The sequence below is a fragment of the Rhea pennata genome, chromosome 2 (genome assembly GCF_028389875.1).
Source record: "Rhea pennata isolate bPtePen1 chromosome 2, bPtePen1.pri, whole genome shotgun sequence".
In the NCBI taxonomy this organism is placed as follows: Eukaryota; Metazoa; Chordata; class Aves; order Rheiformes; family Rheidae; genus Rhea; species Rhea pennata.
The window spans coordinates 17,748,057-17,774,496 of record NC_084664.1 but is presented as its reverse complement, the minus strand read 5'-3'; the positions used below and the strand labels follow the sequence as shown (position 1 = coordinate 17,774,496).

The 26,440-nt window shown below is 41.0% G+C and overlaps 1 protein-coding gene across 3 annotated transcripts in view; it reads left to right on the top strand.

Moving 5' to 3' along the window:
* Nucleotides 1-2,286, top strand: part of WAC (WW domain containing adaptor with coiled-coil) — a 63,432-nt gene extending 61,146 nt beyond the window's left edge. For all 3 annotated transcript variants that reach the window (XM_062568988.1, XM_062568987.1, XM_062568986.1), the window contains exon 14: nucleotides 2,131-2,286. In XM_062568988.1, coding sequence (XP_062424972.1) covers nucleotides 2,131-2,200 — 70 coding nt within the window. In that variant the 3' untranslated portion in view covers nucleotides 2,201-2,286. The remainder of the gene's footprint in view (nucleotides 1-2,130) is intronic.
* The last annotated feature ends 24,154 nt before the right edge of the window (nucleotides 2,287-26,440 follow it).

Sequence of the window (26,440 nt, the reverse complement as noted above, 5' to 3'; positions counted from 1 at the left end):
GAAAAGCTTAAGCTTTACAATACATGATGAAACTTTTCACCAATACTTTGATGCTGAGTCTGCTTTCATATTCAGTTTCCTTTTTGAATGATTTCATCTTGCTTATTAAGTTGTGCTGTAGCTTGTTGAATACAGTGATTCTCTTTTACTATCTTAGGCTGTTTAAATAGACATGTACACTATTTAAACAGCTGCTAATTGAATCTCAGAAGCTGTTGATTTTTGGCAGTTGACAAAATCATCCTTGTAGTCAGAAGTAGACTGTAAAATACTTGTGAATGTTTTGTGATAAAAGATCTGAAGTGTCAGCTCTCCTCAAAATTTTGTTCCATAACTTAATTACATAAATTACAGGATTTAATATACTGCTTAGTTTCCTACATATGAAATAACTACTAAGGTTTAATTTCAGTCTCTGAAGGCGTATTTGATATGCAGTAACATGTCAAATGTCATTGTTTATCTAGCTAAATAGCACTTTTGCTTTATACATTCTGTGTCTTTAAGTCATTGATAGGTAAGGATTGTTACAACTTCGAATCTGTGATAACATACATCATATGTTTTTGCTGCCATCCCAGAGACATGGAATATATGATAAAAGCTGCAAGCTGAAATGGGAGGCGGGAAGGAAGTTTTGCAAATACTGGGATTATCAAAGCTAGTAAACTTAAATGATGTTACAGTCTCTGTACTCTTCAGAGAAGAGAACTATTTAAATTTGTTAAAAGAAGCAACCTTGTATTTGGGCAAAGCAAGTGTACTGCTTTAACTCTTACTGAGAGTATGTGAAATGGCACTCTTGATTGACTGATATGTTTCATGCACTCATATGTTTCAATTTTACTGTGTTTTCCAATGTTTCTTTTCAGAGCATTTTCACCTACTTTTCAATAGAATATTTTTTACTGAACTGGTTGCATATTTGGAAAACACTTTACAAAAATGTGCTGACATACATGCTTTCTCTGAGTCTATTAAAATTACTTTTGACTGGCAGAATATTTGTGTAGTGTTTTGGCTTAGCACTTCCTTATTTCATTCACATGCTTGCATTACACTTAAGCATAATGAAAAGTTGTTACAAAGCTATCATTAAAAGTTTTTAGAAATAGTAACTAAACCCAATGTTCATTAATTGCAGTGGTTGTTTATGTCAAATCAGGAAAATAAGGAAAAAAATTTAAGGGAAAGCTAGCAGTACAGTTTATTTTCAAATGAGCTGTAGTGACAGCTTTTTTCCTTAATGTCTTTTCATCTTTTATTCAAATATTTTAAGACTGGAGTTTACTGTAACTAGAGACTTCATATAAAGTAAGTTTTAATTGTACCAACCACAGAACCAAATACCAGAAAAAGGTGTTATGGCTCAATTGTTTAGAATTTCTTGAATTAATTACATACTGAATGAAATTATGACTCTCTGTATTGATGAACTAAGCTAAAATAGATTGGGTGTGAGTCTTGGTTATTGCTCTAGGGATGCAAGAGCATGTGTAGCTCTTCTGCCTGCACAATTATCCACATTTACTAGAATATAAAATCTTTCAGAACATGAGGAGGAAATAAATAGAAGGATGGGAAGATGATGGCTTGTGCTTCTGGCAGTACTCTGTCTACGAGAACAGGCACATTAAGATAGGTTTGTTTTCCTGGTCTTGTCCTCTAAATCTGCTGAACTACTGAGGATGTTGGAATTGAGGACAGAGGAGCAGTGTATTTGGTAAAAACTCGAGTGCTTTGGGCTATTGCACGCTTTTCTGGGGAAAACTGTATGACGCAAGCATAATACCTTTTTTTAGAATACTCAGTTTCTGAACGTATTCTTCTGATGTGTCCTACTTTTGCTTCAGTCTAAATTCAAGTAGGCGTGAACATCATTGTGTATCAGTCATAACGAAATACAGCAACTTAATATTCCAAACTAGAAATTCACATACACAGGTTTGTGCCCTTGCATGTGTTAAACATAGGTGATTTAACAGATTAGGAGTTCATTTAAAGTATTTGAAGTTTATTAATAGAACTAAGGAAGTTGGCATCTCTCACTGAAATTGCAGAGATACTTGCATAGATTAGTATCTGTATGTAATGGAATTTTTATGCTAATTTAATTATTTTCTCTTTCAGGATACTATTTTTGAGACAACAAATTAAAGAACTTGAAAAGCTAAAGAATCAGAATTCCTTCATGGTGTGAAAAGTTGTGAACAATTGCACATGGTTTTGAGTACAGGAACTGTTAAACTGATGCCCAGTCTTAACACTTTTGAGCTGCATTTGAGTAGACTTTGGACCGTTGAGCTGGGCAGAAAAAAAAAGATGACATGGGAAAGGGGACAGGAGGGAGTCAAATTCAGGGGAAAGATACAAGAATGATTTGTAAAACCCTTGAAATGTAGATTTCTTGTAGATGTATTCTTCACGTTGTAAATATGTTTTGTAGAGTGAAGCCATGGGAAGCCATGTGTATCAGAGCTTAGACATCCAAAACTAATCAATGCTGAGGTGGCTAAATACCTAGCCTTTTACATGTAAACCTGTCTGCAAAATTAGCTTTCTTTTTTTTTCTTTTTTCTTTTTTTAGTTAATTTATCATTCAGAAATCTTGCATTTCCTAAAATTCAATGCAAGCGCCAGGCGATCTGTGTCTAAGGCTGCAACAATTTGGGTAATGTACAAAATATCATGAAACAACTGTTTCCACACTTGCACCGAATCAAGAGCAGTGCTTCTTCATTTCTGTTTTACAGAGAAATGTTTTTCATTTTCTGTGTTCCATTTCCCCGTGAAATCCAAAATCTGATTTTATCAGTTTTTTAATGCTTCTAATTTTCTCTTTTCTTAAGGCACTGTTGCTATGGCACTTTTTCTATAAACTTTTCATTCCTGTGTACAGTAGCTTACAATTGCAGTGATTGAGCATAACCCACTTGTTTGTATAAATTATTGAAACGTATTTCCATTTGCACCCTGTAAGAATGGACTTAGAGTACTGCTGGGCATGTGTGCTGAAAGTACATTACTTGCTCAAATATAAAGAAATAGCCCAATGAACATGTTAACATGGTTGTGGGAGGGGAAAGAGGAAAAAAAAAAAGCTAGTCAGATGTGAATTGTATCTGTTGTAATAAACATGTTAAAACAAAGAAACACTGGTTTTCATTTCCTTTGGTCAACACATTAAAATTTGATCTGTTTGGGGACTCTTTATTAGAACTGTTCTTGTTGAACATTTTTGTACTTAAATAATTCCTCAAGGGAGGTTTTGTTTAAAACTTGTAAACAGGAAATTGTGTATAAAATATTTAATGAAATATAAAATTCAACAAGGATGATTTAAGACACCTCCCCAACAGTTGTCATATGTTAACTCCTGGTTTACCTGTCTTGCTATTATGACATTTCATTTCGAAGGATGTTTGTGTTGTAGCTAACTGTTTAAGTCTGGTGCTGACTGCTGTTCTTAACCATCACAAAACGCTGAATTTGTGTAATTGGAGCAACACACCGTTTGAAAATGGTGGAAAAGCTCAGCTTTGTATATTGTTTCCTAAAGTATATTAAAAATAAAAAAGAAACTATTGCTACTACAAAATAAACTTGGCTTTTTCTTTGCTTAAAAACAAAAAAAGTGATGGCACTGCGAGTTCAGTAGTTGCAGAGGTGTATACATTACAATAGTTTGATCAAGTACAATTATGTTACAGGTGATGGATTAAAAAATGAACTAAATGGTAAAGGTATTGACATGCAATGCTACATGTTTTGTTTGTACAAAGTACTGTCTTTCAGCACCAGAAGTACTACTTGATTTTTTATTTATTTATTTTTTTTGCCTTAAGTTGAGTGGGCTCAGACAGATTTTTAAGACTACTTTTTAATCAGTGGAAGTTGTATATTGTTTCCTAAGATGGACTGAGTTAAAATACCTTAACTGAAGAGGTGGGGGAGGGGGAGAGGTAGAAAATGGCAATACATACATTTTTAGCTAGAGGAAAATGGAAAAAAAAATATCCTGACTTTTTGAAGTACTTTAAAATACAGTAAAATGCCTTAACTGTAAGAGCAGGCATTTATGTTTACGCTTAAAGTTTGGCCTCTTTCATCTTTGACTTATTTTCGATTCTTCCCATAGTTTTGTCTCAGCAATAGTGATAGTTGTAGAATAGAGACAAAGTTTTCTGACAAAATTATTTCTTTGGGCCCATCCTTGACTGAAGCTAAGTGTTTCATGTTGGGAGAAATTGATCCAGGTTTTTACCTTTCCACTATAACAACATGAATGCGTTCTGTCTGTGAATGTGTTAATGAATCACGGTCTTCACCAGTGGATTGAAATAAGGAAAGTAAAATTGTAGTGTCAGCTTGCTCCTGAATCTTATGAATATCTCTAAAATGCACACCTAAATGGTGTTGATTACAAATAGTGCCATTGCTCATGTCTGAGATGCTGAGATCAGGGCTATATTGCTTCTGACTTCATGGTGTTTTAACTGTGACCATAAATCAGGACAGATGAATTTATAATTGTTGCTCACTCTTTCATCTCTTGTATGTGTGTGGTGTTTCATATCATGCAAATGTTTGGTTTTGCTTAGAAGCCAGGAATAGAATAACTTTGAGTGAATTTTAAGATACATTGTTTCTGCCTCTTTAGACAGCCAGGGCAAAGCGACACGAGTTTCTGAGGAACAGAATCTAACACTGCATTTCTAGTAACATTCATTTTCTTACGTTGCCCAAACATATGAAACGGATTGAAGTGTAAGTGATCTGCAGTTGTCTGTAGTTCTTGCTTTTTGCGGTTTAGTTGCTTGCTGAGAGAGAGGTTGCTTCTCTTTAATATGCTGGGCCTATTCTCCATGAACTTACTTTGTTCCTTTTTGGTTCAAGTATCGGGCTGTATAACAACCAGTGTCAGTGAGCTTCACGTGTTAATTTTCTATTGTGTGGAAATTATTTTGGAGTACTTTTTTAAACCTCTGACTTGAATGAAGGTTCATGTATTCTTAGTTGCTGCCTGCTAAACTTGCTGTTTGTGGTTTTATAGGACAGTCTCTTTTCCAGCCTTTTTTTTTTGATTATGATGTGAAAACTTCTCTGTTTAATCTTCTCACCCCTTCTGTAGTTAGTCGATGTGCTGTGTATTTTTGACACAGTTCATACTACAGGATTTATAGTATGTGAATAGGTGCAAGTAACTTGGGAGTTACAAGGAGTAACAAGAATTAAAGGATTAAAGTAGCAAGTTAAAAATATATATGTAGGTGTATATAATATATATCATACATTATATCTAATGTATAATATATTTTTTTATACGTACACACTTTGGTTGTGTCCCTTTTGAACTAATAAAATTAAGAGTACTTCTTTGTCAGCATTAAATAGAATATGCAAAGCTTGATGGCTTCTGTATTTGATTATCAAGCAACAGCTTTCTTTTCCCTCCTGCACATCCTTCAGATGCCTACAGCAGCTGTCAGTTCAGGAACGCCAACTTGCCATACTGAAACTTTCACTAGCATTAGACAAGTTGGGGGAAAAGGAGACTGCAAACACTGCTTTAAAGTGCTCAGCCACTAAAAGGCAACGGATGGATTAATGGCCTCCAAAACAAATTCACTAACGTACAGTGCAATTTGGGCCTTACTGTGTGATCTGGAGGCTCTCTTGAGTGACAGGCAGGAACTGGCCCTCTGTACATTACTTGAGGGGGAAAAGCAGACTTTACTGCTTCCTGCCAAATCTATCTGAAGTTGGAGAACAAATGAGCGGATTCACTAAGACCCCTTACTAGATCTCCTACTCATCGTTTATTATCTGTCCTGAAACTGATGTTATCCTTTCAAATATAGTTCATGTTTTTTAGTGAAGGGAGCTTTTTTGGATCATTCGAAGCCTGCAAGTCAAATCAAATTAATCTCTTCTGGGGCAAAATTTGTTTTCTTCCTAGGCAGGTGTTTATTGGAGTTGTGGGATGTGTTTTCCATATTAATTTGTTTAATGTAGTTGGTCAAAGATGATTGTTGTGGAACTGATAAAAGAATCATTAAATATGTGATATGTTGCTCTTGGTTTTTGTGTTATGCAGTTGTTAAACTATTACAATAAAGACGTTAGAATTACTTTAAGGGGCAGGCTCAGTCATTACAGGTAGTGCTGTTAGAATAATGTTTTATCTATAGTGGGATACTGAAGAAACTCCAGTAGAAGAGGGACTGACTTTGTTAATAAAACCATATGACTGAGCCAGGGGGCTACTATGGTAGGTGCTTCTACAGCTGCATCATGTATTTTTCCTTACTATTCAGGCCTTCTGGTATCTTTGAAGATCTGTATGCTCTTCTCAATGGTCTTGACTTCCAGATGCCAAGACTGACTCTGCCTTTCCCTGCTTAGACAATATTCTTCTACAGCGATGTAGTGTCCTCTGCCTTTCAGACATGATTTATGAATTGTATGCCTTTCAGTAGAAGAGTCTTCTAAGTTGGTAGACACTGGTGTTGTCTTCATTGTTGCAGTTAAAACACATTAAAATACATTTGAAGTGGGTATGATTCATTTCCTGACCTTCACATTGAGAGCAAAGAGATTTAAAAGCATTCTCATTCATTTTTAAGAAGGATTCTGGAGTGTGCCTGGAGTCTCATTGCAGGAGTTTCCCCAAAGATACTGGGAACATGTACCAGCTAGGTAAATCTGTGGGTCAAAGGAGACCGTATCTTACCATCTCCTGTGTTTCATGTGATGATGCTTGCAGGGGCTTGTTGGTTGGAGCAGAGTTCTTTATTGCTGGAAGTTTGGCTACAGTAGACAGTACTGCACGTTTGAATGAAAGGAGTTATGTACCCTAACTGTCACTGTGTTTTGGGGTTACTCGTGTCAGCTGCACATATGGGACACTTGCTTACTTTAATACTTGATTGTTGTGTATTTATAGTTAAATCTCAAGTCCATTCTTGGAGGTAGGAGCTGGAAGTTTTTGTGGATACTTCATTCCTATAGCTGTCCCTAGAATAACTTTTTGTCCTCGTGAAAACACTTGACAGATTTTGGCAGAAGGTTTTCACTCTGCTCCTGATAGAGCCTCAGTCCTACAGCCCAGCAGCCACCTTAAAAGATAGCTTGAGTGTTTTCAGCAAAAGTAAGTAAAACACCCTTTGTGCTGGGAACTTTTCTGTAATTCTGATTTGGTTGCTTTAGAGTGAGTCAACAGCAGAATTTTCAGGATACTACTGTATGAAAATCCATGAGAGAACTAACTTTGCATATGCTCACTCACCTTTTATCAACAGCAGGGTGCTCATATACTGTACCTGTTCTATTTATTGTTACTATTTTTTTCATCAATTCATCTTACGGTTGCTATTCCCAAGAAGCGCTCTTTGTGGTGTTGGAGGAGGGATTATTACGTGCCAAATGCTGTTCTGTCTCCTTCCATGATCACATGGAACAGTGAATCCTTACCTGAATTCACTGTCCTTGGAGATCTCAGTTTCTCCTGTCTGGGAAAACTTGCCTTGGGTGCCAGAGGGAACCATGCTAGCTTGTATACAGACATAAGATGATTATGAGACAATTCAAGACGTTTCAAAATACTGGCTTTGCTTTTGAATGTTTCCTGCAGAGGAGTACTCTGAGCCAAGGTGCCATCTCACTGTTGTTAACACTGCTCTTGACTAGTAACTTGTCTACTGATAACTAGTCTGTTCTTTAGAATCAGAGCTTTTAATGCAGGAATAATTTGTGTCTGTGCTCGCTTTACCTTTCTACTTTGGTAGTTATCTTTTGCAGTTACGGCAGCAAACCAAAAGCTTTCATTTGCAGCTAAGATCCACGTATATATAAATTTCTTCGTAAAGAGAACTGTTTTCAGCTGTGATACAGTTTTGAGCTCCAGTTACATGGCAGTCTTGTCACATAGATCTGAAGTTCCTTTATCTTACCAGCCTCGTACAACAGATGTTGAAAAATTGAGTCTTTTTGCTTGTAGGCACGAGCTCTGTTCTCCAAACCTCCTTGGATGCTGCTGATCCTGCTACTGTGTTAATTTAGCAGAAATTGTTCCTGAAGACACTCCTCACTACAAATTTCTGGGTTTCCCAACCAAGGATTTTGTCTGAAGATCCCATCTATCTAAAGGAAAAGACTGACTTAAATTTTGTACCAATCAGAGTTCTAGCAGGCTAAGGACCTGAAAGTTGTGAAGAATTTCTGTCCTCCCAGATAAAGCCACTAACCTATCTGTTCTAGCACTTTCTAAGGGATGAAATGTCAAATTTTGTCTCCAAGTGGAACTAGTGACATTCTGGTAGGTCTTGTCAGAGTATCCCAGTAAAGCTATGTCTGAGTTTTTTCTCATCCATATGGCTGCTTGTACTGCATGGCCCCATATACCAGGCTTTGTGGACCAGGTTTATTGATTCAGCTTGAACAGCCTTGTCTTTCCAGCACTTGTTTAGTGCATGTGACAGTATTTCTTCCATATCACCTGTTTGCTACCTTCTATTAGTCACAGATGCCATAAAACATTTGTGAAGGGATGCTTTTCACATTTATGTCCAGCATGGTGTTCGTAAGTGACTCCCTTGGCTTTGGACCCCACTGCATCGATTTGGAAGTTTAGGGAATTTGGGATCAGTGAACAAAATTTGCCCATTACTCAGCTCAGACTGGTTTGTTATGCTTTTCTTCCATTTTTATGGTGCAAGACGGTTTGTCCAATTAATTATGGCTAATACTTTATCATCTGTGTCAATAACAAGAATGGTGTGAAATCCTGTATATTGATTTTATTTCTCTCTCTTTCCCCCAAATTCCTAAGACTGGCACTATTAACATGTCAACATGTCATCTTTCAGAGCTCTGAATAGCCTAAACAACTTACTCTTGTCTGGCCAGGTGGATTTGCTCTCAGGATCTTACGTGCTGCTTCACCCAAAAACCACGTAGTTGGATCTTTTGTCAGTGTAGTTGGGGTGCTGTTGGAGTTCAAGTGGAATTCCTGTTTTTCTGCTAGATGCATCTTTGTTAGCAGCAGAAAGCTTGGGTCCTGGGGAGTGTTATTTGGCAAAGTGACAGAAGTGCGTGGCAGATGGTGCTCCAGCACGTGCCTGCCTGGGCCGCTCGGTGGAACCAGGGGCTCTGGTGTCTGCTCGTCTGTCCAGGTTCATATAGCTGCTGCTCTGCATCCTCAGAGTAAAGGCTTTTCTTTTTTCCCATGTTTTGGAAGCTTTAATTGAACTTTTTCTTCCTGTCCACAATAAGCCTTCATTCTTTTTTTAACAGGAAAGCTATTAAACCACTTGCAACGTGTCCCTTTTTTCTCTTACTAAGTAAAACGCCTTTCTGCTCACAATAACGTTTGCCAGAAGCTTGGATAACTGATCCTCTTGATATTATTCTATTTTTAGGCTAAAAAATCTAAAAGCTCATTTCTTACCTAGGTGATTATCAGAATTTTGGTTAATTCAAAAAAATAATTTGCTGTATTTTTTTTCTTTCTTCACCTGAAAAATTGGGCTGTGTATATGTGTGTATGCATGGATATATGTATGTACATTATATATGTGTGTGTGTGTGTGTGTGCTTGTAGAGTATATGCATATGTATCATGCATATACTGACAGGAATGATCCTTAAGGACTGCTCTTGCAGGCTGCATAGACTGTTTGATCACAGGAATCATTTGCCGAAGGTGAGGTTTCGTAGTGTGGGAGAGCTCACCTAACGTATCTGATTCCCTGCAACGGAGGGTAGACTGTGGTTATTCCTCCCTTACTTTGGATTCTGTGCTCCTGCCGATAACCTTTCGACAGCCCTGAAGCAGTTCAGGGAGCAAAGCTGCAGCAGAAAACACTCTGGTAAATGTGTGTGTTGAGTTCGCAAGCTGAGAGGCCTCACCAAGGGGCCAGGCAAGGGCAGGGGAGCTCAGAGTAACTTCTAGCAGCAGTAAGCTGCTTGGTCAGGCGACCTTGTGCTCTATGAAGTGCTCCTTTAGTTGAGGCAGGGCTGCTACTTGGGTATGCTCAGGGTGCCTGCTGGGCGTGCAGCTACAGAAATGGCATGGGATTGCAGTCCTTCAGCCTTGGTTTCTCCAGGAGCTCCAAAGTCCCCTTTTAATTAGGTGCAGCTTGTAATAGCCACAGAGTTAATGTATGTACAGACAGGCACTAAAACGCTAAAGAGTAGTTTCTCTTAAAACTCACAGATGTGTGTGCAGGAAGGAGGGCTCAGGGCATGGGGGGGTGGGGGAATCAACTAGCACAATGATCTTCCCTTGGTATCTACACTTTTCTAAGGTTGTTTGGATGGATTTGCTTCATGCTTGTGGCTTTTAAAAGTCATTAGCAAAGAAAAAATCCCTGAGGAAAGTAGTGACTGGTAATACTTTTCTAATACCCTAATAAAGCTTAAGATGTAAAATATTTCACTTGCAATCAGGCAAGGGAACTTCAGAGGTTCTCTTCATGTCTGATGTGTGCTGTGCACCCAGGTGGAGGTGCTTAGCTTTCTTCACTGGATGAAATGCTTTGGCAGATTTTGAAGCAACACTCTCATATTTTTGATCCTGTCCCTAAACTTTGGGTGCTACTTCTCCCTCGCTAATTTAAAAATGTACTTGCTTCTTCATAATTTACTTCTTGATGTAAAATGTTGGTTAAAAGTCTGTTTCCTCTTCCATTAATTCAGTCTTGTAGGAACTGTTCTTTGCTCTGTGCGTGCTCCAGAAGCTTAATTGACCCTTGCCATGCTCGACCTCACCACAACTACTGTCTTCTAGCTATAAAACTTCTGTACCTGCACCACATGATATTGCCTCGTTAAGGAACATGGGGTGGGGGAAGTTCCCTCAGTCACAGCTCAAAAGAGTGACTAAGTTAGAAGCTTAGTCTATTTTTTTTTTCTCTCTGCTGATACGCATCTCAAACCCCAAGGGCCTTTTGCGTAGGCTGTATTGTACTAGTTTAATGTTGCTGCTATTGTTTCGTGTTCCTTGCAAGCTTATCCTTGCTATAGATACCTATCTTTACATACAGAACAATTGAGATGCTTCCTTGCGCAAGCTATAGATTTGCCTTACAAGGTGGGTGCTGAAAGTAGTAGCCCCAGTGGCTTTTGAGAGAGGCTAGACAAAATGCTTGTCTTTCATTGCAGGCCCCAGCTATGCGAGCCCCCAAGGCAATTCAGCCTGCTAAATATGAAGGCTAAGGGCCTTTTAACACACTCGTTTGCTTGGTGATTTGGAAAGGTTTACCTGCTCCTCTCTCAGAAGCCTCCCCGTTAGGACACAGTGTCACAAGAAAGGCTTAATTTCCTGCGCAGCAGCTGGAGACTCACCCCACCTCACCGTTTCCCCTGCCCGGGGTGCTGGGGTGGTTGCTGAGAGCCACCAAAAGGTGATCGTAGATCTTGCAGCTGCCGCCAGGTCTCTGTCCTGTCCCGTTGACTCCCCCTGTTAAACTATTGCTGAGCCACTGTTCTCACCCCACTGGTTTCTTTAGATACCAAACCTCTCTCGAGGAGGAAGAACCGACCTGGCTATCCGTGTCTGCCATCTGAGCTGTTTGGAGTGTTTCCTGAAATCCTTAGTAGTTCTGTGAAATTTTGCAGATTCCCTTCAGGGAAACTTGTGAGCAAGCACGTGTCCTCGCTGGTGATCTGCGAGCAGCCTGGCAGGTTGGACATCTCCAACGATTTTCAAGCCAGCCCAGGTTCTTTGGCAGCCCCTGCCTTGTGGGGCTATGCGAGACGCAGACTCTGTCTCTGCGTGCGCTTGCTCTCTCCCCTCAGTCAATCTGTCTCACTTCTGTTCCAGCTGAAGCTCTGTTTGATGCCTGCTTAGGGGCGAACACGGTACTGGAGCTGGGTCTGTGCTGTCTCTGTTTCAGCCAAGGCAGATTTGTGCGAGACCTGGTAAAAAGCCCCTGTTCTTCTCCAGCTGGAAAGTCTTTTGCTGAACTGGAGTTTTCTGATTCTTTAGCACCTCAGGAAGCTCAAGACGCAGGAATCTCTCTGGCACCCACAAGGGCTCCAGCCAGTGTTATCCCCCGAAGAATCGGTACAAGAGAGCTAGTGGAATGAGGTTTTAAAGAAGCACGATCTTGGTGTTCATCTGAACTCTGTTGAACACTGCTCTTACAGCCAGCTCCTAGATCTGATTTTGGCAATGCTGGTTGAGACTCCCAGGCCATAGAAACCTGAGTTGCTTTCGACAGAATTGACGTTCCCATAGTTTGGACTCTGATATCCAGCTTAGAATAATCTTTGGCATGAGCCCCTCCATCTCTGTGTTTGCCTCCTGGCTAACATGCATGCCTTTCTCTCTTCACTGGGAACACAGTCGACTGTTTAGTTCTGTAGTGCCTAGTTTCAGTATTGATCATTCTTGACTGATACAAGATTAAATGCGGTTTTATATGTTAACTGGAGGTTTCTGACTGATTTTTACCTGAAATGGCAACAATTGTCCCAAGCTGCTTACAATCCTAAGTGCCATTTCTAATGTTTTGTTGAACTGGAGGCAACATTTTGCTAGCTGCTTCAGAGAAGTTTGCTGTGTGTTTTTGCAGTTTCATGTGCCCGATCTACAGGGCGCTGGTAAAATATAGTAGTGATCCAAGTTTCACAGAAACCTATCTCGTGCAGAAAACATGTGACAATAAACATCACCGCTGAATACTACTTAGTAGAGGACTTTCATTCATTCATACTAAGGATCTCGTATATTATTTTATATTTTGAAAACTGGTTGCCATTACCACGTATTGATACAAACAGTTGTTACGACTTTCAGGTAATCTAAGCCTCCTATCACAAAAATAATTTTTGCTCACATTCAGTATGCCCAGTCATTGGCACCAGGTTTTGCGGGATCTGGTGTGAAAACATCAAGGTGCAGAGAGGCTTAAACCTACCTCAGGCTTGTACAGCTGTAGATAGTTTTACATGAGGATCCCCCAAAGGAACCATGCTATTAACCTTTTTAAAATGGGTGTTTAAAAGTCTCCTATATTTTACTAGCATTCTGCTTTTCCATACCATCTGTGTTTAAGTCAGATTGGGTGATTACAAGACTTTCCATATGGGGAAGTTTGTTATTCATATTTTTCAGCAATTGCTTCCTTGTTTGACAAGTGGAAACATTAATATAATCCTATATCTTGAATTTCTTCATAGTATAGGTTATGAAATTTTTCTCTTTAGACAGGAAAGGTTTAATTCATTCATATAGTGTTGTTAAAGAGGTAGTCTTTCTACCTGGCAATCTATGATATATTTTTGTAATGCCTTGATCCTTTTTGTATTTGTCAAGCAAAGTATATACAGGAATGAGAAAATATCTTCATAAGCAGCACTTCCTAAAACCTTATCCTACATTTAAAAAAACACCTATCCCTTGAGGAGAAAAAAAAAGTGAAAAATGAGATCGATTTGCCTATTAATTTTGCTAAATATTTAAATTCTATACAGACTTGAAGTTTTCAGGGAAATTGGATTGAGTTTCAAGATAATATCATTTCTTCCATGTGTCTTTCCATTTTGTAGATTTTCCTGGAATGAGTGACATGCCTTGGGGATTATAATTTTAACTGAATCTGCCTTTCAATATTAATCTAAAACTCAGAGGTAATTAGTGCATTTTAATATATGTAGAAGTAGGTCGCAACAGCTTTGTAGGTCACAATGGCTTTAAAAATACTTTTCTGACCCACCTGAGAAACAAATCTGCTAATTTCATCCATTTTGAACCATCCTTTTTGAAATGTTATTTCTTCCCTTTTAGTGCCTGAGGCTTGCTTTTCTTTCCAGCCCCACTTCTAAGTCTCTCTGGGTCCTTACTATCCCCTACTGTGATGAATCTTCATCTTGTGTTGCAGAGGGTGCACTGCTTTCAGATCATGCAGGAGCCTGTGCCGAAAGTATCTTGCTATGATAGTTCAGCCAAGCAATTTCTCTCATTCCAGGTAGGATTTTAGCAGACTGTAGTGTGACAGTCTTCTTGCCTAGGTTTTGACTGCGGTGGCCTCATCCCCTTTTGCCTAATTTTGTTTTGTTTCCCTGCCACCTCTTTTGGTCAGTGTTTCAGAGAAACCAAGGTCCTTCTGCCATCTGCAGTGCAAGCCCGTGTATGAGAACTTTGTTCCGCCTTATGGATAAACCTCCCCTTGAGCGTTCGGTGGACAGCATGTATATCAGGCTTTAAGAATAGTTAGTGACTGATAGCCCTCTTACAGCCAAAAACCATTCTTTGGTGTTCTGTGTCTGAAACATTTTGGGCAGCAACAGAAATATTCCTTGTTAGAAACCAGGCTCAATTTCTAGCTTTGCATGCACTAGGGATCAAACTGCCCTCACCCGTCCCCTATGCTGGTTTGCTGCTGGACACATGTGTAAGGAAAAGAATAGTTCTGGGCGTATTGCTCAAGCATTCATGTCACGAACACTGACACAAACACTAGTGTCCTGCTTTTGCCTCACGTGTGGGTAAGCTCTACGCTGTGTTTCGCAGGCAGTGCAAGTTTGCTCTGACTGTGCTCCAGGTCAAAACAGTTGAAGATTTTCAGCCAGGCTTCTTGTCTTGGCTGCACGCTGGTGTACACATGTGGCGCTTCTCAGCTTGGGGTGTGAGCAGAGAAAGTTGACATCTGCCAGCAATATGTGGTATACCCATGCCCTCAGTTGAGAAGGAAGATGAGTCCTTCCAAAGTTTCCCCCTTGCTACTCTGGAGACCTCAGTCCACCTCTGCTATGCTAAGGGACAGCTGTGCACTTGGTGGCGCTGGTTAACTAGTAGTAGCTGTTCCCATCTCCTCCAGCATCCAGACCTATTTGTGTCCAGCATGGAGGCTTAGCTGGTAAGCAACAGCACAGCTAGTGATCTTTGGTCTCCAGTTTGGCTTCATTACCCACTTAAAAGTTTGGGGGTTATACAGTCTCTGGGCTTCCCCTTATAATTCCTGGTAGTGTCACTTGTTTTTCCTCATACTGCTTCTAATGTCTTTTATCAGTTAAGAAGTGCATGATACTATGTCTTCCTGCTGAGTACTCCCTGGTGCTCCAGTTGCCAACCTCGTATGCCTAGTTTGTGCATTTGTCACTTAGTATTAGAGATTTCTGAATATTCCTCTCCTCACTGTGCAGTGCCTTCCAGGTGGTGCCGATGCCAAATCGCAGACATCCTGATGTCACCAGCAGAGGCTTGGCCTGTCCTCTGTTATCCTCTCACTTGTCTGTGAACTGTCGACATCACATGGAGTTTTGGAAGTGTCCTGCTGCTCATGCTGTTTTTCTTCAAAAGGATCATTGCTGTCATGCTGTCAGATCAGGAGTGGACTTTGCTACCACTGCATCCATTTTGTTTTTAATGGAGAAATTAATGCTCTTGCAGAAGCGCTTGGTTTTCTATACCAGTAACTTTCCTCCTCTCTAGCTGTCTAAAGCTTACTTTCCTCACAGTTATAATGATGGGAAAGCCTGATGACATTGCTTTGAGGGAGACAGAAGCTAAGCTAAACTGATGTCACTGCTGGCCAGTATGAAACAAGGTGAACATCCATCAGCTCTTGGCTCTTGTTAACCTGAGCCAGGACAGGGGAAATAAAACACATTGTGGTTCTTTGAGTCTCCTGATCTGTGCAGTGGTCTTTTATATGAGCACCCATATTTGGAATGTATGCCATACCCTGGTCTTCTCCTCTGGATATTAGAGATTGGCCACAACCCTTCACGGCTGATGAGCTCCCCGTCGCTAGAGCAGCTAGTGGAAGGTAGAGGAGCTAAACAATAGCAGCTGGCCGTGCAAAGGGGAAAGTTCTTTGGAAGTTTAAAATCTTAATTGGAAAAATGGGGCTGGCCTCTAGAGGGGAAGATATTCCCGAGGTCACCTGGGCTGTGTGGCAGGCTATCACTTGCTATTGTATGAAGAGAGTGACTAAAAGCATCGGAAAGACCTGGGTGTACTGCAGTACAGGAGAAGCAGTTGCTGCTCTGCTGCCAGTCCAGGGTACATTTTAGATGGGTGCAAGGCAGTAAGTCCTGAGGATGCTCTGAGAAGTGCTGCCCAGTCCTTGAGCATCTCCTTGTCTGGGGAAAATAGCAGGTGGGAGTGGAGAGCCCCAGAAGCGCCCAGCTCTGGGCCTCTGCAGGAGCAGCAGTGAGGGCCACTAGATGTCAGTGGTTTGTTAGGGATTTGGTGAAGCTTCCTGCAGCCAGCCCAGGCGAGCTCCGCAGCGAGGGCAGGCAGCGGCCCACGCCCCACTCTTTCTCTCCCAACCCATCTCACCTCTACCTCTCCTCCTCTTCCCTGGCTCTCTTCTCTGCCCGGTGGCAGCCATCTGCCCTTTCACCTCTCCCACGTGCTGTTCAAAGCATCGCTCTATTTCTTTCCACAATAGCCTGGTCAGGGCAACACCAGACATCACTGGTGATTTTGGGTGAGGCAGCCGTGGTCTCCAGGCAGCACTGGCTTCCTCGGGGTGTTTGGCTGCCAGCGGGTCCTTGATTGCAAGCACACCCCTTCCCTGCTGCCAGCTCTGCTCAGCGCAGGTGCTCGGGGGCAATAACAGGCCAAGGTGGAAGCAATGCCCTCCCTTCCCCTGCCTTCCTCCTTCCTCCCTTTGCTCTCCCAACACTTGCAGCTCCTGTGATGGCCCCCAGCCACAGTGTGGGCTGACATACAACGGCTGGACTTCCCTATGCCATGGCTAATTTCTTGAGCTCTGGGTCCTGCCCTGCCTTGCTTCATTCCTCATTGTTCCTTCCCTTTTCTTCCTCTGACATTCCAAAGGACACTGCTGCAGGCACAGGAAAAAGCCTTGTTGAAGAAAAGTGTCCAAGCCTTTGAAAAGAAATATTGCTGCTCTTTTCAGGTGGCAGGTCTTTGACCCACACTGGAGAAATAGCTCAGGTTATTCTGGCTGTCTAAGTGTCTATACCTGTGTATTTCAGGTGTGTCTGAGGCATCTCCCAAGGTGACCACTTGCTGGTGCTCCCATTGCAGTGAGACTGTCTGGCAAGGCCCTGCTGCTTTAGCAGCCACACAGGCTCAATCCGTGTGGTGGCTCTGGAGGTCCTGCGGCTCCAGCAGCAGACGTGCTTTGACAGCCTTCCTCTGGGGCTGGGAGGTGGCTGAGGCTCCACGAGCCAACGTGCACGACCAGGAGCTGCTCCTGCCCTGCCATCAAAGCAGCACAGTGTGCGGATGGGTGCAGCCGTGGTGGGGGAGTGTGCATGGGGCTGGAACGTGTGGCTCCTGTGAGCTTGCGGGACCAGGTTTTATTCTTTCTGGCCCTTGTTCCCCTAAGGGACAGAAGAAGGAGCTGTGCTGGCTCCAGCAACGTTGTTCTTTGTGCAGTGGCTGTTCTCATGCAGTTAAGGTGTTCAGGTAAACAGCACCCATGCTCTGCTTTTAGCCGTCATAAGGGCTTGTTTTCTTGGTGACTGTTATTTCCCCTTTTCTTCACCACACAACTCTAAATCTCATTTTCCTGGTGTTTCTCAGAAGAGATCATGCAGAGGCCCATTTTGTGGCCAATTGCTTGAGGCAGATGTGAACCCTATCAGCTCCCTTCAGAAAAGCTCCACAGTTCCTTCAGTGCCAAGGCCAGTCTCCTCTAACCAAAAACTCAGCGAACTTGGCCCATTTCCCAACTAAACTTTAAGTAAGGCTTAAGGCTGGATCCTAAGGAATAGTAAGAGGTTGAACATATTTCACGAATTTTGTGTTGCTGTTGTCATCTGAGCTGCCACTGTACTCTTCCTGCAAAAAAATTTTTTTCAGGTATGTGGATGTCTAAAGGGGGCTTCTTAAAAAAAAAGGCATCTGTACTTTGACTATTGCAGACATATCTATTATTTTAGAATTTTCTCTTTATAAATGGGTTTGCAGCAGTGACTTCTGTCTGCTGCTGGTGTTCTGCAAATCTGGTCTCACATTTCTTATTGTACTTCTCTAAATCTGGCCTCAGTAGGATAATGGCAAGAAAAAGCCTGTTAGGACTTTGAATACTCCTGAATTATGCTGAAACAGATCTTGAAGCCTGTGCTTGAATTGTTTTTGCAGGTTGATGTTCTTTTTTTTTTTTTTTTTTTTTTTTTTTTATTCCCTCTTTTTGTAGTTGAAATAAATAGATAAATAGTTATATTGTGAAATATAACAAAAATATAATTATGTACTATTTCTAAAACAATATATAGTTTTATATTAAAAACTATAAAGCTGGATCCTTTCTTCTTGCAAGAGGTATTTGACAGGAGTCAATTATATTATTTTTGCAATGACTGTTGACTTCATCAGAGTTGCTCTGGCAGTGGCTGGGCACTCTGGTCTGTCCAGATGCTTTTTCTTTCAAGAACTTGATAAGTTTGGGGACACAAATGGGAAATTCCTGGGGAAAACATTGTTTTCATTTTTGTTCTTTTTCTTTTAAGTGTTGACATGTTCTGTCCCTCCAAATCTCTGATTAAATGAGGAGGTTTTTGACCCTGGAGATGACAAATAAATATACTAGGTTTGCCAAGCTGGAAATGGAGTGCCTCATGATGAGAAAATGGTGATGAATTTTCTCTGCTTCCTCCGCTCTTGCTCCCTTTCTCCATATCTGTCCTGCTTCCTCACTGTCTTGCGTGGCAGACTGAGTTTATGTCCTTAACCTCTGGTCTTGCATTTCAGTTGTGCATGTTTCACTGTGCCTGGGTTTGCATACCCAGCCCCTGTACTCTGGTGAGTAGTCCTTGGTTACTACACAATTTAATTTTTTTTTAATGCTTTGAGGTGTTGTTGGAACTGACGAAGTTCTCTCTTCACTGCAGGGTCTTGAATCTTTCCAGCATCAATCCTGAAGAAAGGAAACCATCAACTTATCTCTTACAAACCACCAACTAAGACAGCATTCGCCCAATATTTTTCTGCTGGTGGAAACCAAATCTGGGCACTTTAGAAATGGCAAGATCGCTTAGTGCCATTCCCTTTAGACACCCTCCAGTAACACACCCTTCCTTTCTATTTGCTCTTATGGTGGTAGTGAGGTAGAAAAAACCCACAAGGTGTAGTGCTTTCCCTTCAAAAGGACAAGGTGATCAGGTAAAAGGACAGAAAATGGTCAACTTGGGACTGGCCTGCCCTCCTTCCAAAGAAATGCAGCTTGACTTCCAGCTGACCTTCAAGCTTTTACAAGCTCAAAGAGAGAGAGTTACAGAATTGTTAACAGCTATTTTATTACACTTACAGATTGTGAGAGTTGCGTTTTATTGGAATGCAGCACTTGGCAGTTTTTGCATTTGGCTGTAACGTGAAGTTTAAGGGCTGTGGTTATTCTGACATGTTAACTCCCTAGTTCCAGGATTTCCCACTGCATTAAACTATTGCAAACGTTTGGGCACAGCTGCAACCTGTTTCATTAGAGAGGTGCCATGCTGAAAAATTGTGATGTGAAGCTGGTAGTTCCTGACCAAGAGAAAAAATACCATGGTGTTGAGGAGATCTAGGCATGGAGGAATTGCTTTGATCAAAAAGTGCTATATATTACTGCCATAGCCTATTACTCAGCTTCCAGGCAAGGTGATGCTGTTCAGGACCTTGCAGGATCAGGCACCAAAGTTAATTTCTTCCAAATGCTTTTTGAATGAAAGCTCTACTCAGAGTTACACCACCTTAGAGAAAACTTCTCCTTCTCTTTTCTTCTGTAGCCTTCATTTTGCAATCAGCCTGATTTATTTCATTTTTCTTTAATTAATGCTGCAGTGATAATGTACACAATAATGCCTTAAATAGTGGTAAAACGCCCTTGCCAAAGGCATTCAGTGGAGTAACATTTGAATTCTTAGTGGTAGAATGTGGAAGAGCTCAGCCTTTGCAAGGGTGAGGCTATGGGTCCTGCTCATACTTGCTGAAGATGTTAGTGAGAAATGGAAACTGCAGGCCGAGTGACTCTCAGTAATTTTCATGAAGTGCTTCAATTCATGGAGGAGAGCAGTTATGCGAGGATTCCTTGTTCTTTGAAGAAAAGCTAATTTGTGCTTTTGAAAATGTTTTGGGTTAATATCAACACTAGGTAGAGCATGGGACCATCCCATTGGAAGAATATCTTGCCAAGACAGCTCTGTTCTCTTGGATATTGTTCTTTACATTTAGAGCTGCTTGCTGTTTTCTGACATCAGTTCTCCTCTTTATTTCCATCTAAATGTCTTAAAGTCTCTTGTTTCTTACAGACCTGTATAAATTTGTTTTCTTCCAAGCCTTAGCAATCTAAGAGGTGCAAAATTCATGTGAGAGGATGGTAGTGCTGTACTGTAACTGCCTGATATCTTTGTATTGTTCACTGCCTGGTTTTGCACCTACCTGCCTTCATCAGGGAAGAGACCCTGGCAGTTCCCACGTGAGGTGGGATATCGTAGCTTGCATTGCTAGTCCAAATGTACATTGGAGGGAAAGTGAAATCTATTGACCAGCCCAGCTTAAAAGAGCAACCAAAGTGTTGCAATGAGATGATTAAGTTGTCTGATTGATTGATTTTAGTGTGAGAACTGAGGCTTGGCTCCTGTATGTTTGCCTTCCTAAATCTTCTTGGATTTTTTACACTAGCTGCTCTTTCCACTAAAATACCTCCTCTGTACAGCAAACTCATGTTTAGTGTTTAGAAAGCGTTTTCCTGTGAGTGACCTCGGTGGGATCCAGTTCATTACCTGTTTGTTCTTGGTTCAAATGTTGTCATGCAATAGCAGCTGGAGTCTTCTATGGCTTTGGGTTCCACAGACAGTTGATAATTACTCAGGCTAAGTAAAAACTCATCCAGATCTGGGACGAATTATGGAAATGATCTTCATAAATTTAGCTGAGAATTGAAAAAAAAAATGCTTCTGAGCTCCCAAAGGATTTTTGGGCATTTCACAAACTAAGAAATGGCCCTCACTCGGGAAAGCCTTATTCTGTTATAAAGCAAGATACACTGAAAACAACTAAAAGTACTGGGAAAGGAAGGAAGAAACTGTCGTGATAAGTAGCTATCTTAGCTTGATTATTCAGTTGGAGCCTGAGCCTGTATGGCTACTTAGGATATTAGGTGCATGAGCTTGTATAAAAGTCTTTCTCTCATTTGCTCCTCCAAGGAAATAGCAGAAGCATGCATCGGAGTCATGAATTTTGAAGTAATTTTTTTTTCTTTCTTAATATTTCCTTATTTCTAAGCATGCTGGACCTCACATCTCCACTTAGCTTTATCTAAGTTATTCATCAGTGACATCTCTGCAGATTCCCTTTGCTTTCCTATCTCACTATTTTTTTCCCTAGCAGTCCATCTCTACCACAGCACACAGCTGAGAGCTCAATGTTTCTGACGTCCCAGGTCATGCAGAAGAGGTTCCTGAACGGTGTTATTGAAACCAGGAAGAAGTGCAGATCCCAATTAGGGAGAAAAAAAAAAAAAAAAAAAAAAAAAAAAAAAAAGAGAGAGAGAGAGAGAGAATTTCTGAAAACCTGAAAAAAAGTGCAGACTTGACAGAAGCCTCTTGAATTAAATATGTTGAATCTCTTCTTTCTTCTCACCTTGGAGTTGAGATACAAACTTAAGTCACTTATTTATGTAGAGATTTTAAAGCATTCACTGATAAACACTGAATTAGCCATGACCCTTTTTTGGTTAGCTTTATCCTTGAGCCACTTGGCCACCACTGGGCTGAGGAGGAATATCTTTAATGTTAACCCAGTCCTTAGATTGGAGAAATCTGGTGGCCTCAATTAGATCAAAACATTAGTTGCCTGAAGAACTGACTGTAAAGAAAGTGGAGGGGACATTGTTACTATCTCTTTCATAATTTTTAACACAAAAAACAACCTCAGTATGTTTTCAGAGTTACTGAAGACACATAATATATTTCAACAGAATTTTAAAAAATAGCTGAAATGAGATTAAGTAACTTGTTGATGCAGGTGAAGACTTTTACCAGTCTCCTTCTGAATGTTAGTGTTTTTAATGGCTAATACACATAGTTACAAGCATTAGGCAAACTGATGTTCTGCATGCCAAAGAAGAAAATGTGTCTGAAATGTTGGGCATCTCTTACTCATACTCCTATGCCTACTAAAGGAAAGAACAACTCAACTGAGTGAAGCTATGGCTCTCTCTTCAGGAAGACAATCTTGCAGGGAAAAGAGCTGTTTTCCAGAATTGCTGTGGATAGTGCAGCTTGCCTTGCTCTGAGGCAAGCGTGGCCTCATCCCGATGTTGTAGCAGATGTCAGCAGACAGGTATGCCAAGGATCCCAAACTGTGGCACGGCATTCCACGTGGAAATCCATAAGCTGCTCTGGAGATCCTCCAGCACATTTCACACTGGCAGCCAGAAGCTCTGTCCCTGTTTAGGAACAGTGGAAAGGTTTTGTTGCGGCTCTGATGCTCCTCCTCTTCATCTTTAAATTCTTTTTCTTGTAGTCTCTCCAGATCATAAGAAAACTGAATATTGTGCTCAGTTTGTAAGGAATCCTAGCACCACCACATAGTCCCTGCATGCAGAGTCATCTGCTATGGCTGCTCCAGCTGCACCAGTTTAATTAGAGGTAGCATCTCTGCTCTCTTTTTGCAGCCTAGTTAGAGAGCAGGATGCAGCCACACTGGGTGAGGATTTCTGAACCTTTGGCCTCAGCACTGTGGGCAACTAGGGGCGCCAAAAGAGAGAGTTTCACAAGGTTTATGTCTGGAAAGGAGACATATCTTAATATGTAGAGCAAGAATGATGAAACCTGGTGCTGCTAGAGCAGTTCTACTGCTGAGACCTTCCCTGACCTCCCACCATGAGGTACAGGCATGTGTGGTGGCCAGAAACATACATGCTTCAGCCTGGATCTGCAGTGGGATTTCCAGGCACTGAACTTTACATTTTGCTGCTAGTGAGGGTAGGAAGAACAGCATTATCTGGTGTGGAGGGGAGATTCTCTAGAAGTGGGCTGCAAGAGCTAGGTGAGAAAGAGTCAATTAGAGACAGGTCCATCATTACAGGGATGGATGACAGGATGAATTTTGGGGCCTCCAAACACTGAAACTAGAAAGCTAGAGGCTTACAGCAGCATCACCAAAGGAGGAAGACATGGTTGCTCTGCAAAGAGAAAGTAATCACAGGTTTAGTGGTAATACCTATTCTGTGGTAGGGAAGAACGATCTGATCATCACCTGAGCACGAAGCAAGGACCTGGTGTCACTGGTGCAGAAGCCGTGCATCTGAAGTTCTGTGCAATTCCCAGCTATTACATCAAAGAAGAGACAAAGAGTGGGTTAGGAATCCTTCCAATGCCTTCACAAAGGTTTGTTAGCTCTATCAATAACAACAAACGTAGGAAGGAGTATGTACTACTGCAGGCTGCCATCCCAGAAACCTCAGGTGGACCGGGTTGTCTTTCAGCAATCAGCCTCATCTTCCAGTGCTCATGGAAGACTATAACCATCTGTGCATCTGTTAGGAAAGGAAGAGCAGGATGCAGAATGGCAAGGAATTCCAGTGCTTGTTGCCATAATTAGTTTTATACGTTTATATATATATATATATATATATATATATATATATGCATATTCATATACATATGAATGAGATGGAAAATGACTTTTTATATATATATATAAAAGAAAGAGGAAAAAGTAGTTAAAGAAGAAATTCTTCTGGATTTTATTCTAATCAGTAGGTCAAAAGAGTTGAGAATGTGAAGATAAAAGATAATATTTGTACTGCTCAGGAATACAAACTGAGAAAAAAGCAAAATAAACTTGAAAGACTTCAGTAAACTTTGAATTGGTAAGTAATTTTAGGGAGGAAGCCTAAAGGAAAAATGAGAGAAGCAGAACTAGCAATCCTGAAACAAACAAACAAACAAACAAAAAGTGCTAAGAGCATCAGTGCAAGCAGTTAAGTGGTTCTAGTATGGATGAACAACAGGAAAAGGAATAAGAGGAGATGCTGGCTAAGCTGTGACCTCTTCTTTGACAAGAAAGAAGCATACACAAAGAAGATGGTTTCTGAAAAAACATGAGATGAAACTCATTGGTGAAAAGTATCACATGATGTCCATATTTATAGAGACTTCAGTTTGATCTGCAAAACAAGACCTACCATGGAGGACCGAAAGAATAGGGGTAGCTTAGCCTAAGAGGAAAGAAGGGAACATACAAGCACAAATCTTCACATGTGTAAAACGTTGTTGCAAAAAGAGAGGAATAATGTGCTCTGTGTCCATGGCAGGTAGTACAAGGAGTGAGAGGCTTAGGTCACATCAAGGAAGACTCGAGCTGTAATTAATAATAAGGTACAGCATGTAAAGAAGTGGAAAGAGCTGCCCTGGAAAACTTTGCGGTCCCAGTGACTAGGTGCCTGTAAAGAACATGTGGGACAAGCATCTGCTGTAGGGAGAGCTAATCCTGCCCTGGACAAGGAGAATAGATCTGATCATCTTTTAAGGCCCTTCCTAGCCCTATTCCTCTATGATAGTTTTATGGTATCAACCCATTACTTTTGTTTTTTCCTGGTTCTGAAGTGGTAATGGATGTAGGGATACTTTATTGCTGCCTGCAGCTCTTTCCTTGTCATTTCCAAATGATTAAAAATGAACTTACAACATCTGTAGAACTTGATGGCTTCAATTTTGGATGCTGAACAAGTCTCACACATTATTTTATATACTGGAGCTGGAATCCAGTATGGGGACTGCACTTCATATAGTTGAACGCTTTCTGAAGCTTGCTTGTGAAATATGGTTCATTCGTGTTCCCTTCCTCTTACACTGAAGCAGTCAAACAAGATGGTTTCAGATGACTTCAGTGGGGTTAAGCTTAATATTTCCTAACACTTCTCTCATGAGGACATTGTTCAAGAGAAAGCCAGAAGAGAAGTTCTTGTGTGTTGAGGTCTATTGGACTTCACAGTTTCTATAGTATAGCGCTCTATCCACTGCACACCATTTTCTACTGAGAGAAAACAATCTGTTGAAGTAAGTGTGATTTTTCTAATGGGGATACTTTTATGAGTGTTACTGCTGGGTGAGCGAATTCACTGAGTGGCTCTGGTTGTAGGTGCTACAATGGCTTGTACCGTCTATTTATCCTCTTTCCCACATCTGCCATGTTCAGGCCTGGTGTAACTATTGCTCGTTGGTAATACATGGGGGTGTTTCTGTGGCAAATGGGAGCTTAGCACTGTTACAGTCCTTTGAAGAATCCTGGTCTTAATTGTTAAGTTTGGAAGAAAGGAGAAGTTTGTGAACGAGGTATTGTGTTTTCCGAATCAGCTGTAGGATTGCTCTTGGTAATGGTCCAATGAAGTTTAATACTGTGATAAGAGCCATGAGGGCTGGTGACAGAATTACGCGTTTCTCAATTTATAAGAATCGATTGCCATGTATTTCACTTGCTTTGGAGTTGGCATGTGTGTTTCTATTCAGGATTGTCACCCACACCACAGCTGAAAAGGCGTCGGTTTTCTAATCAAAGATCATGAGCATTAGTCATTTTGGTTGGTTTCTGCACTGCGCTTTGGGGATCTTCTGGAAGAAGTATGCTCTATAAAGAAAGGATATCTCCTGACATACCATCTGCCAGTCCCTGCTGCTTGTTGATGGCAAGTCATTACATACCACAGCATTTTTTAGCAATCTGTACTGAGGGAGTCTGAAGCAGCTGTGTAGTTTTAAGGATTAAGGTAGGACCCTGGCACAGTTTCCATTTCCAGATTTCTGACAACCCCTTCTTTCAACACAAATGAAGTAGATCTCTGACACAAGTGCAGCATGGAGGACTGTTCCAGATGTGCCAGCAAACAGGGAAAGAGCATATTCTCTGAAAAAGCCACGTCATTTGTGCTTTCTTAATTATGTCATTGAAATCAGAAAGGAAAAAATTAAATCAGTCATGGTAAAATATTCCTCATCTAAGTGTTCCTACAGAATGGTAAGGAATGGAGTAGGCAACAGGGAAACTTGTTTTCTGTGCACAGGGAAAAATCTTGAGCTTGGCGTGATGGAAATAATGACCCATTTCTGGAGCAAGATATCGGGTTTTTGGAATGAAAGTATGAGTGTTATTACAAAATTACCAAGAATGATGGACAGAGTCCTTATCAACAAGCAGAGGGACACCAACAGCACTGTCCCTGTGAAGTGTGACCTGCCAAGGATGCTACACAGCAAAGCTTGTGCCTTTTTTGCATCAGCTAACAATCTGTTCCTCAGACTTCAGATTCATCTTGGCTTCTTTATGCCTTTGCCTGTAACTACCCCTCATTTCTGGTTTCTCTTAGTGCCTCTGCTGACCCAGCTGTGCTTGTCAGCTTGTCAAATTGCAAAGCCAGATAGTGAGGACAGAATTTCTCACATGTGGATATGGGCGATGCCAGTGTCTGTCAGTCAGCATATCCTTAGCCTTCATTACTGCATCCTTTTTTTTTTTTCCTGGCAAGTC